Here is a 13796-nt window from a genome sequence, read left to right as displayed (position 1 = left end):
ACATTCAGACTTCCCACTTTGACAATTTTCTTCTTCTTACTCTTTTTAGTAATCTTTACAGGAAAAGGGGTTACTAGCCCATTGTTCCCGGCATTTTAGTTGACTTTTACAACACGCATGGCTTACGGAGGAAAGATTCTTATTCCACTTCCCCATGGATATAAAAGGAAAATTAATAAGACCAAGAACTATTAAGATAAAATCAAAGAAAACTCAGATGAGTGTGTATGAATAAATGTGTATATGTATGTGTAGTGTGACCTAAGTGTAAGTAGAAGTAGCAAGACGTACCTGTAATCTTGCATATTTATGAGACAGACAAAAGACATCAGCAATCCTACCATCATGTAAAACAATTACAGGGTTTCGTTTTACACTCACTTGGCAGGACGGTAGTACCTCCCTGGGTGGTTGCTGTCTACCAACCTACTACTATAAATATAAATATAAATATAAAATATAAAAAGAAAAATGTTAGTTTCTTCAATTTTGGGTCACCCTACCTCGGTGGGAGACAGCTAGTGTGTTGAAAAAAGTACTCTTCTGTCTATTGGTATATTATAAATTCTATCTAAGAATACTGTTATTGTTTATAGATGACTTTTGTAATATTCCCATTTTTATCCATAGCCTAGAATAGGTAAAGAGTACTGTGAACCAGACAGCCAGTGGGAGTGTCCAAGGTGTGCTGGACATTCAGCCATGGAGAAAGAAGAGCGGAAAAAATCCCGGGAGAGCTCTCCACGGAAGCAACGTACGCGACCTCAGCATCAACATCAATCTGAAGAAAATAATAAACTAGTCCTGCCTTATGATGTTAGTATATGTATTGTTAATTATTTTGGCTTTTGTATGAAATTTTGTTGTTGATGTAAGGATGTAGGTTATTTATGAATTGATATTTTCAGAAATACTAAATAGTTTTTAACTTTGCTATAGTATATCTCATATGGTAATATAGGAGTGGCAAATACAAGTAAATATTATTAAAGGAAGATTGTTTCTATTGTGTCATTATGGAAACAATACAGAAACCCCAGATAGGGCTTATACACTTAGCAAAAAGACATTTGGGACTAAGAAAAACTATAAATAACGAAGAATGCATGCAACAGTTCAGCCATTTTCCAGTACTGCCTTCCATGATGCACCACAAGAACCAGGATTTTTTCTTCAGAGATGATGAAGTTGCACATCATCCCAGAAGTTGTTTAAGTCCTAATATTGAAATTAATACTAATTTTGTAAGCAAGGTAACATTTATGAAGGGATTCAGGGTAACTTAGTTGATGTAATATTTTATGTTATTTTGAATTCATTACTTATTCTGTGCTGTAAGAGTGGTGGTCAGGATCTTAGCTCTCTACCAAAATCAACCATGCCATCATGTGTTCATTCTGTCACATGCGTATAATAGAGGTTGTACTGTAGTAACGACTCATGAAATCATACTGACACGATTGTAAACAAACCATACCATGGGTGGGGCTTGAACCCGTGGTCAGAGTCGTAAAATGCCAGACCAACGTGTTATCCATTGGGCCAGCCCAGCGAGTAACATGTCGGTCTGGAGTTTTATGACTCTGACTGTGGATTCAAGCCCCACCCGTGGTATGGTTTGTACTGTAGTAATTTTTTTTTTTTAACAAGTCGGCCGTCTCCCATCGAGGCAGGGTGACCCAAAAAAGAAAGAAAATCCTCAAAAAGAAAATACTTTCATCATTATTCAACATTTTCACCTCACTCACACATAATCACTGTTTTTGCAGAGGTGCTCAGAACACAACAGCTTAGAAGCATATACCTATAAAGATACACAAACATATCCCTCCAAACTGCTAATATCCCGAACCCCTCCTTTAGAGTGCAGGCATTGTACTTCCCATTTCCAGGACTCAAGTCCAGCTATATAAAAATAACCGGTTTCCCTGAATCCCTTCACTAAATATTACCCTGCTCACACTCCAACAGATCGTCAGGTCCCAAATACCATTCGTCTCCATTCACTCCTATCTAACATGCTCACACACGCTGGAAGTCCAAGCCTCTTGCCCACAAAACCTCCTTTACCCCCTCCCTCCAACCTTTTCGAGGACGACCCCTACCCTGCCTTCCTTCCCGTACAGATTTATACGCTCTCCGTGTCATTCTACTTTGATCCATTCTCTCTAAATGACCAAACCACCTCAACAACCCCTCTTCAGCCCTCTGACTAATACTTTTATTAACTCCACACCTCCTAATTTCCACACTCTGAATTTTCTGCATAATATTTACACCACGCATTGCCCTTAGACAGGACATCTCCACTGCCTCCAACCGCCTCCTCGCTGCTGCATTCACAACCCAAGCTTCACACCCATATAAGAGTGTTGGTACTGCTATACTTTCATACATTCCCTTCTTTGCCTCCATAGATAACATTTTTTGTCTCCACATATACCTCAATGCACCACTCACCTTTTTTCCCTCATTTCTGTGATTAACCTCATCCTTTATAAATCCATCCGCCGACACGTCAACTCCCAAGTATCTGAAAACATTCACTTCTTCCATACTCCTCCCCAATTTGATATCCAATTTTTCTTTATCTAAATCATTTGATACCCTCATCACCTTGCTCTTTTCTATGTTCACTTTCAACTTTCTACCTTTACACACACTCCCAAACTCATCCACTAACCTTTGCAATTTTTCTTTAGAATCTCCCATGAACACAGTATCATCAGCAAAAAGCAACTGTGTCAATTCCCATTTTGTATTTGATTCCCCATAATTTAATCCCACCCCTCTCCCGAACACCCTAGCAACCCCATCTATAAATATATTAAACAACCATGGTGACATTACACATCCCTGTCTAAGACCTACTTTTACTGGGAAGTAGTCTCCCTCTCCTCTACACACCCTAACCTGAGCCTCACTATCCTCATAAAAACTCTTTACAGCATTTAGTAACTTTCCACCTATTCCATATACTTGCAACATCTACCACATTGCTCCCCTATCCATTATCATATTCCTTTTATAAATCCATAAATGCAATAAAAACTTCCCTACCTTTATCTAAATACTGTTCACATATATGCCTCAATGTAAACACTTGATCTACACGTCCCCTACTCACTCTGAAACCTCCTTGCTCATCCGCAGGCCTACATTCTGTCTTGCCTCTAATTCTTACAATTATAACCCTACCGTACACTTTTCCTGGTATACTCAGTAAACTTATTCCTCTATAATTTTTAAAATCTCTTTTGTCCCCTTCCCTTTATATAAAGGGACTATACATGCTCTCTGCCAATCCCTAGGTACCTTCCCTTTCATACATTTATTAAACAAAAATACCAACCACTCCAACACTATATCGCCCCCTGCTTTTGACATTTCTGTCATGATCCCGTCAGTTCCAGCTGCTTTACCCCCTTTCATTCTACGTAATGTCTCGCGTACCTCTCCCACACTCACATCCTATTCTTCACTCCTAAAACATATATACCTCCCTGGCCAGTGCATGAAATTACCGCTTCCCTTTCTTCGTCAACATTTAAAATTTTTTTTTTATTTTATTATCACACTGGCCGATTCCCACCAAGGCAGGGTGGCCCGAAAAAGAAAAACTTTCACCATCATTCACTCCATCACTGTCTTGCCAGAAGGGTGCTTTACACTACAGTTTTTAAACTGCAACATTAACACCCCTCCTTCAGAGTGCAGGCACTGTACTTCCCATCTCCAGGACTCAAGTCCGGCCTGCCGGTTTCCCTGAATCCCTTCATAAATGTTACTTTGCTCACACTCCAACAGCACGTCAAGTATTAAAAACCATGTCTCCATTCACTCCTATCAAACACGGTCACGCATGCCTGCTGGAAGTCCAAGCCCCTCGCACACAAAACCTCCTTTACCCCCTCCCTCCAACCTTTCCTAGGCCGACCCCTACCCCGCCTTCCTTCCAGTACAGACTGATACACTCTTGAAGTCATTCTGTTTCGCTCCATTCCATTTAAAATATCCTCAAAATATTCTCGCCATCTACCCAAAACCTCCATCTTCCCATCTACTAACTCTCCTACTCTGTTTTTAACTGACAAATCCATTCTTTCTCTAGGCTTTCTTAACTTGTTTAACTAACTCCAAAATTTTTTCTTATTTTCATTAAAATTTCTTGACAGTGCCCCTCCCACTCTATCATCTGCTCTCCTTTTGCACTCTCACCACTCTCTTCACCTTTCTTTTACTCTCCATATACTCTACTCTTCTTATAACACTTCTGCTTTGTAAAAACCTCTCATAAGCTAACTTTTTCTCTTTTATCATACCCTTTACTTCATCATTCCACCAATAACTCCTCATTCCTCCTGCATCCACTCTCCTATAACCACAAACTTCTGCCCCACATTCTAATACTGCATTTTTAAAACTATTCCAACCCTCTTCAACCCCCACACTACTCATCTTTGCACTAGCCCACCTTTCTGCCAATAGTCGCTTATATCTCACCCAAACTTCCTCCTCCCTTAGATTATACACTTTCACCTCCCTCTTGCTTGTTGTTGCCATTTTCCTATTTTCCTATCTACCTATTACTGTAACTGTAGCTACAACTAAATAATGATCCGATGTATCAGTTGCCCCTCTATAAACGTGTACATCCTGGAGCCTACCCATCAACCTTTTATCCACCAATACATAATCTAACAAACTACTTTCATTATGTGCTGTATCATACCTTGTATATTTATTTATCCTCTTCATAAAATATGTATTACTTATTACCAAACCTCTTTCTACACGTAGCTCAATTAAAGGCTCCCCATTTTCATTTACCCCTGGCACCCCAAATTTACCTACTACTACCTCCACAACATTTTTGCCCATTTTCGCATTGAAATCCTCAACCACCATTACTCTCACACTTGATTCAAAACTCCCCATACATTCACTCAACATTTCTCAAAATCTCTCTCTCTCCTCTACACTTCTCTCTTCTCCAGGTGCATATATGCTTACTATAACCCACTTTTCACATCCAACCTTAATTTTACTCCACATAGTCCTTGAATTAGTACATTTGTAGTTCCTCTTTTCCTGCCATAACTTATCCTTCAACATTATTGGTACTCCTCCTTTATCTCTAACTCTATTTGAAACCCCTGACCTAATCCCATTTATTCCTCTCCACTGAAACTCTCTCACCCCCTTCAGCTTTGTTTCACTTAAAGCCAGGACATCCAGCTTCTTCTCATTCATAACATCCACAATCATCTCTTTCTTATTTGCACAACATCCACGCACATTCAGACTTCCCACTTTAACAATTTTCTTCTTATTCTTTTTAGTAATTATTACAGGCATTTTAGTTGACTTTTACAACATGCATGGCTTACGGAGGAAAGATTCTTATTCCACTTCCTCATGGATATAAAAGGAAAAGTAATAAGACCAAGGACTATTAAGATAAAATCAAAGAAAACTCAGATGAATGTGTATAAATAAACATGTACATGTATGTGTAGTGTGACCTAAGTGTAAGTAGAAGTAGCAAGACGTACCTGTAATTTTGCATATTTATGAGACAGACAAAAGACACCAGCAATCCTACCATCGTGTAAAACAATTACAAGCTTTTGCTTCACACTCACTTGGCAGGACAGTAGTACCCCCCTGGGTGGTTGTCTACCAGCCTACTACCACAGGATGGTAGTACCTCCCTGGGTGGTTGCTGTCTACCAACCTACTACCACAGGATGGTAGTACCCCCCTGGGTGGTTGCTGTCTACCAACCTACTACCACAGGATGGTAGTACCTCCCTGGGTGGTTGCTGTCTACCAACCTACTACCACAGGACGGTAGTACCTCCCTGGGTGGTTGCTGTCTGCCAACCTACTACCACAGGACGGTAGTACCTCCCTGGGTGGTTGCTGTCTACCAACCTACTACCACAGGATGGTAGTACCTCCCTGGGTGGTTGCTGTCTACCAACCTACTACCACAGGACAGTAGTACCTCCCTGGGTGGTTGTTGTCTACCTACTACCACAGGATGGTAGTACCTCCCTGGGTGGTTGCTGTCTACCAACCTACTACCACAGGACGGTAGTACCTCCCTGGGTGGTTGCTGTCTACCAACCTACTACCTATAACTGTAGTATTAAATAAAAACATATTAAAGCTTATAAATGACAATAATTATAATAGCTAGAATTACCTTTACTTTCAGATCAACTGCTTAACATGGGACCAAGGTCACAAGAGCAACAGAGAGCAAACTTACTGCTATTGTGGTGGACCTGGAGAATGGTACAATCGCATGCTCCAGTGTCAGCGGTGTAAACAGTGGTTTCATGAAGCTTGTGTAGACTGTTTACACTACCCACTTTTATATGGTGATAGGTATTGCAGTGTTTTTGTGTTTTGGAATAGAAGTGTTACTTATATTGGAGAGAAAGTGATTGATTTATTAGATGAAGTTATATTAGCAATTCTTAGGTTTATTATACAATGGAACCTCCATAAAATAGACTGATAGGATGGAGGGTGTGTTTGATTTAGCAAAAATCTGTTTTATGGAAGTGATTGAGGCAGAGGGCTATCTTTATTGCACCAGTGGACCACTGGATGTGGACAGACTTCCTATGTAGCAGACTTAGTCATCTGCATTGATGGTATGCCTGACATATTAAGAACACACTACAGTATTACAATTCTGTACAGTAAGTTACAGTGCATTGTCTAAAAGTAAGACTTGAAAGTACAGTACAGTAGAGCACAGTAATTGTTCTTACCTTTACTGGCGGGTAGATGAGCTAACATAGTCTCGTAGCTGGATTGCCAACACACTCAGCTCACACATTGAGTTTCCTGGTTTGATCCCTGTTATAGGTGGAGATATTAGAACATATTTCCTTAAGGCACCTGCTGTCCCTGTTCACCTATTAGTAAAGCCTGAGTGTTAGCCTAATGGTGTGGGTCACATACTGGGGACAAAACTGACCTAATTTTCTAAACAATCTCTGCTTAACAAGGGGCTTTCTATATACATAGTAGTATATCATTTATGTCAGCTAGGCCTGTATATCTTGTACATGTACTTGTAGAAATAAAGATTGTTCTTCTTTCAACAAACCAGCCATATCCCACCAAGGCAGGGTGACCTAAAAAGAAAAACACGAAAGTTTCTCTTTTTAAAATTAGTGATGTATACAGGAGAATGGGTTACTAGCCCCTTGCTCCTGGCATGTTAGTTGCCCCTTATGATATGCATGGCTAACAGAGGAAGAATTCTGTTCCACTTCCCCATGGAGATAGAAGGAAATAAACAAGAACTAGTAAGAAAATAGAAGAAAACCCAGAGGGGTGTGTATGTATATGCTTGTACCCTGCCTCGGTGGGAAATGGCTGACGTGTTAAAAAAAATGCACGTGTAGTGTGACTTAAGTGTAAGTAGAAGTAGCAAGATGTACCTGAAATCTTGCTTCTTTTTGAGACAAAAAAGGACACAGCATTCCTTCTTCTTTCTTTCAACAAACCGGCCGTATCCCACCGAGGCGGGGTGGCCCAAAAGGAAAAACGAAAGTTTCTCCTTTTACATTTAGTAATATATACAGGAGAAGAGGTTACTAGCCCCTTGCTCCCGGCATTTTAGTCGCCTCTTCCAACACGCATGGCTTACGGAGGAAGAATTCTGTTCCACTTCCCCATGGAGATAAGAGGAAATAAACAAGAATAAGAACTAGAAAGAAAATAGAAGAAAACCCAGAAGGGTGTGTATATATGTGCTTGTACATGTATGTGTAGTGTTACCTAAGTGTAAGTAGAAGTAGCAAGACGTACCTGAAATCTTGCATGTTCATGAGACAGAAAAAAGGACACCAGCATTCCTACCATCATGTAAAACAATTACGTACAGGCTTCCGTTTTACACTTGCTTGGCAGGACGGTAGTACCTCCCTGGGTGGTTGCTATCTATCAACCTACTCCCTACAATAAATTTATTATTATAACAGTTGGATTACCCTGTTGTCCAGTGTTCATTCAGAATAATTTTGATTAGGAATGAGAGGAGCTGTAAAGCTGCAACAGTAACACTGCAGTTGATGGGGAAGACACATATAGATGGTGCAGAAGCTGTAATGGGTTTGAGAGATGTAGATGGTTCAGCAGATATAAATGGTCGAGATGTAGATGTGGTACCAGCCTCTCTGTGGTCCAAGTCGGACTGAAACATCGGCTTAACTTTCATTCTCCTATTACCTGGAGTTTACCTGGAGAGAGTTCCGGGGGTCAACGCCCCCACAGCCAAGTCTGTGACCAGGCCTCCTATGTACGGGTTATTTGTGTATAAGCCAGAATATTTACAGAATCACCAAAGCTAACACTTACTCATCTCAAACTATATTTGTGTGGCTTGATTGCTTATCAGTAGAGTGAAGCTTGGCAAACAAATGTTAACACCAGCATAACTATTGAACATACCACTGTATCTTGGGCCATTTTCATACATCTTGTATCTTGGGCCATTTCCATACACCTTGTATCTTGTGCCATTTTTATACACTTCTTAGGATTAACTGCAGAACCTTTTTTGGCCAGTCTGTACACTGCTACATAGCATATGCTATAAATATGGAGTGATTGGTACTTTTGTTTGGTAAATGTATGAAAGAGGAGACAGTACCTAGAGATTGGCAGAGAGCATGCAGTGTTCCTTTATATAAAGAAACTGGAACTAAGAAAAGACTAAAAAAATTATAGGGTAGAGTTGTTATTAAAAGAAATTAGGGTAAGACAGAGAGCAGGATTACAGATGAACATGGAGGTTTTAGAAAGGGTGGGGGATATGTAGACTAAGTGTTCACATTGAAGTGTGTAAGTGAACAATATTTAGATAAAGGTAAGAAAGTTTTTGTTGCTTTCATGGGTTTAGAAAAGGCATATGACAGGGTGGATATAGGAGTGATGTGGCAGATGATGCAAGTGTATGGAATAGGCAGTATGTTACTGAATACTGTTAAGAGTTTTAATGAGGATAGTGAGGCTTAGGTTAGGTAGGGTATGTAGGAGAGAGGGAGATTATTTTCCAGTAAAAGTAGGCCTTAGGGATGCATGACATGGCCATAGCTGTTGAACAAATTTATATATGGGTTTGTAAAGGAAGTGAATGCTATGGGATGGGTGTAGGATTAAAATGTGTGGAATCTAGTACAGAATGGGAGTTGCTACAGTTGCTTTTTGCTGTTGACAATTTACTTTGGTGAGATTTTGAAGAGAAGTTACAAGTTTTGGTGGATGAATTTGAGAGAGTATATAAAGGAAAGATATTAAAAGTGAACATAGGAAAGAGCAAGGTGATGAGGGTAATATACAAGTTATGTAATGAAAGATTGATTATCAGATTGGAAGGAGGGAGTATAGAGGTAGTGCATGTGTTCAAATATTTGGGAGTGGACTCATTGGTGGATGGGTTTATGAAACACGAGATAAACCATAGATTTTACAAAGGAAAGAAGGTGGGGTGCAGTGAAGCATCTGTGGAGAGACAGAATGTTATCCATGGAGGTAAAAGAGAATGTATGAGAGTATTGTGGTACCAGCACTTATACATGTATAGGTACAAATCACGGGTTGTGAATGTTGAAGCGAGCAGGAGGCAGCTGGAGGCAGTGATGTCATGTCTGAGGGCATTGTGTGGTGTAAACATGTAGAGAGTTTGGAGCTTGGAGGTTAAGTGGTGTGGGGTTACTAAAATTACAGCCTCGCCTCACTTAGTGACGTACTCGTTTGCCGATGACTCAGACTTACGATGGGCTCTCTAACCATTATGCATACCTATTTATAATACCTGATTTCCTCCATTCTGTTTATTTCAGTATACAGTACACTACTGTATAAACATTTAACCCTTTAAGGTTTGGTGCCATACTAGTACGGCTTGCACGCCGGGGTTGGTGCCGTACTAGTACTCATAAATTCTAGCTCCTTCTAATCTAGCGAGAGAAAGCTGGTAGGACTATATATGAAAGAATGGGTCTATGTGGTCAGTGTGCACAGTATAAAAAAAAAAATCCTGCAGCACACAGTGCATTATGAGAAAAAAACTCCGACCGTGTTTTTGGTTTAACCCTTTGACTGTCGCGGCCGTATATATACGTCTTACAAGGTACCGTGTTTGACGTATATATACTCATAAATTCTAGTGGCTTCAAATCAAGAAGGAGAAAGCTGGTAGGCCTACATGTGAGAGAATGGGTGTGTGTGGTCAGTGTGCACCATATAAAAAAAAATCCTAGAGCACGTAGTGCATAATGAGAAAAAAAAACTCCGACCATTTTTTTTTAATTAGAATGCCAACTTTGTGGTCTATTTTCGTATAGTATTTATGGTTGTATTCTCGTTTTCTTGGTCTCTTTTGATAGAATGGAGAACATATTATAGAAATAGAGGTGATTTTGATTTTACTGTAAAAAGAACCTGGAAATGGAGCTCAAATTAGGGGAAATGTTCGATTTTTGCCAATGTTCAAAAGTAAACAAATGATGTCATTGTCCAATAAAAGTCCAACTAGCCATTCTAATATGCAGTCATGAATGGGTTGATATTATTTATACAATTATTACAGTATTGCAGTAGTCTGCATAACAGTAAATCTTCTATTTTTTGTTTGAATAAAAATTCAAAATAGAAAGCAAGAGTAATATCAGAAGGGCCTGGAGACGTGACTGATGAACAAAGAAAATGTTATTTTAGAGCCAGGACTGTCTGCATTGTTCATTCTGGACCTTATTTTGAAATTGTCATATTTTTTAATTTTCATGAAATTGGCCAAATTGCAAATTTCTGACCACATTATTGGGTAGTTGAAATTGGTAAATGGGCAGTTTCTTGTACTTAACCCTTCGTCATGCAAGGGGTCCGAGAATTTGAAATTCGAACTGAACTCCCTATGGTGGATAGAGTAACTCAATACAAGGTCACTGATCCCATATAAATTGATTTCTGATGGTTAGTTTTCGAGCAATTGCTAATCTCCGAAGACCGAAAATATTCGGCTGCGCCCGACAAAGGGATTAAAAAATTTTATGTTGCAAACTTGCAATTGTTAATAAAACACACCAAAACAATTCTTTAAATTTAATATACAAACAGACAATATAAAAAACATAAATGGAACTTGTATCAAAACATTTTTTAATTGTTACAAAAATATAAAAAGGAAGCAAATATCAACAATGCCAAATTGCAAAGTGATGCAAGTTTCAATCCCTATATTCCTGAGATTCATTTGGAAGACCAATGATTCTATATTGCTAAATGGAAAGATGGAAGTCTGAGAAACAATTTCTATCAGTCTTTATGCACAGATTTACTTTGCATACACTACACACGAATGACGATGTTACCGGTTTCTTCGTGTTGCTGCAATACTTGCAAGTAAACGGCCTTTGCCCTGCCATTGGGAAGTACTTTAGACTAAGGTCTTTCCTAACACTGTCATCAGGCATTTCTGTACGTTTTCCCCTCCCAGGTTTCACTATGCCAACACGATTGGAAGTACATGGTGAATTAGTTGGTGAAGGTCTTGGAGTTGTTCTTAGGATGCTGCCTCTAAGGTTTTGTCCTTTAGACCTTGCAATACTCATATGGAGACCTAATTGCAAGAGGCTTTTTATGTTCATATGCCGGCAAAGGATCATTTTGAATGTCATCTACGGTCCACTGAGATGAAACTTGAAGAGCAATATTCTCATGGATCTCTTCCTCATCCGGGTATTCCTCAATCCTAAAAGTTCTCTTTTTCCTCATTACTTTCTGCTTTTTGGCTGGCCTTTCTTCCCTTTCCTCCTCCTCATCATCACTTGACATCTCTGCATCCTGTGCATCTGGTGGCAAGTATTCATCACCACTATCCAGCAATTCTGGTTCGTCTACCTCTGGTTCCGAGTCACTGTCTTCAGAAACGCAGACATACCTCGACCTGCTGGTCGACTGCTCCCCATAAAACAGCCTCTCATGGAACTGGAAGGACAATAGAAACCTCCTGTATAAATCCAGACCACTACAGAGTTCATATATGCAATTGAAAATTTCTTATAAATATTTATTTGACTAAAATTGGACATTCCCGGAAACTCGCGCAAGACCGAAATAATTCGGTCTAAAATGCTTGCACTTTTTTCAACTGCATGCTACACTCATATTATGCTTCTATTCTATTTGATTCGCCGGTAATCCCGGCGCGGGTCTCTTCCATTTTGGTGACCCGGCATAATATTATGCTTCACACGGACTTTAGGTATATATCAAAATATGCCTAAACTATTCATGTAAGTACTAAACACAACAATCAGTACTTACCGACATTGTAGAATGTATAATCCAAGAGTAGATTAGTAAGGGTGGAGGGAAAAATGCGGGTGTGGGCGAAGCCAAGCCACCAGTGTTTATATTTTGATCTCTTAACCAATGGGAAGGCGGCAGAAGCGAACTGTACTTAGCTGAAGAGACTCAGGGAAGGCTTGTGATTGGTTGGAACTAAAGAACTGGAAGCTGGCCGCGCGGGACACGGAGTATGACACGCGCCAAAAACACGTAATTAAGACCGAATTTTTTCGGCTTCGCTCGACAAGCGACTTTGCAGTGTATTTTTGTATGCTATTTATGGTTGTATTCTAGTTTTCCTGGTTTCATTTTATAGAATGGTAGACGTATTACTTAAATTAAGATGATTTTTATTGGTTTCACAATGAAAAGTACCTTGAAATTGAGCTCAAAGTAGCAGGAATGTTTGATTTTTGCTAAAGTTCAAAAGTAAATAAATCAACCCATGCGTCCAATACACATCAACTGGTGAGTCTAATATTCTTTTACAAGTGCGCTGATATTATTTATAACATTTCTACACCATTTCTACACAAATGCAGTAGTCTGCATGACAGTAAATCTTCTATTTTTTGTGAAAATGAAAATTCAAAGTGGACAACAAAAGAAATGTACCAGAGGCCTGGGGACGTGACTAATGAACAGAGTAGATGTTATTTTAGTGCCAGGAATGTCTGTCTTGTTTATTCTGGATCCTATTTGGAAATTGGCATCTTTTGAAATTTGTGTGAAATTGGCAAAATTGCCAATTTCTGACCACTTTATTGGATAGTTTGAAATCGGTAAATGGGTGGTTTCTTGTGCTCATTCGATAGAAAAAATGGAGTTCTAGTGAAATAGTTATGATTTTTGTCGACTGGTACGTTGGAATTGGCCGAAAATAGGGCTCAAAGTGGGTGAAATTGCCGATGCATAAATATCATCGAGACCGCTAACTTCGCGAGAGCATAATTCCGTAAGTTTTCTATCAAATTTCATACTTTTGTGTCATTATGTTTGGGAAAAGATTATCATTTCATAAGAAAAAATAATTTTTGTTTTTTTTCGAAAAATTCCGACCCTGAGAATAAGTTTAGGAGAGGGCCTGCCGACCCTGAAAGGGTTAAAAATATACCAAGAATGTTATAAATGGTGTAAAGGTGGCATTAAAACAATATCAAAGCCAGTTGACACAAACCCACTACCATTATAATATGCTCCTCAATTAGTGACAAATTTGTTTACCAACGTGGTCTTAGGAACAGAACTTGGTCATTAAGTGAGGAGAGGCTGTATTATCCAGAGGGCTGAAGAGGGGTTTTTGAGGTAGTTTAGACATTTAGAGAGGAGGGTGCGACTGTGTTTCAACCTTATTCTGACTTATTGATGGACACTTAGACAATCCCCAGTATTAGTGCATTATATCAAAGGTTTAC

The 13796-nt window shown here is 39.4% G+C and overlaps 1 protein-coding gene across 4 annotated transcripts in view; it reads left to right on the top strand.

Moving 5' to 3' along the window:
- The window catches only part of Pcl (polycomb protein Pcl), a 106275-nt gene that overhangs the window by 47437 nt on the left and 45042 nt on the right, over positions 1–13796 (top strand). For all 4 annotated transcript variants that reach the window (XM_053799773.2, XM_053799770.2, XM_070079529.1 and 1 more), the window contains 2 exons: positions 631–816; positions 6224–6396. In XM_053799773.2, the coding sequence (XP_053655748.1) occupies positions 631–816; positions 6224–6396 (359 nt within the window). The remainder of the gene's footprint in view (positions 1–630; positions 817–6223; positions 6397–13796) is intronic.

This window comes from Cherax quadricarinatus, chromosome 100, assembly GCF_038502225.1.
Source record: "Cherax quadricarinatus isolate ZL_2023a chromosome 100, ASM3850222v1, whole genome shotgun sequence".
NCBI classification, from domain to species: Eukaryota; Metazoa; Arthropoda; class Malacostraca; order Decapoda; family Parastacidae; genus Cherax; species Cherax quadricarinatus.
Note: the sequence above shows the minus strand (reverse complement) of the source record. Positions and strands in the feature narration are given on the sequence as shown.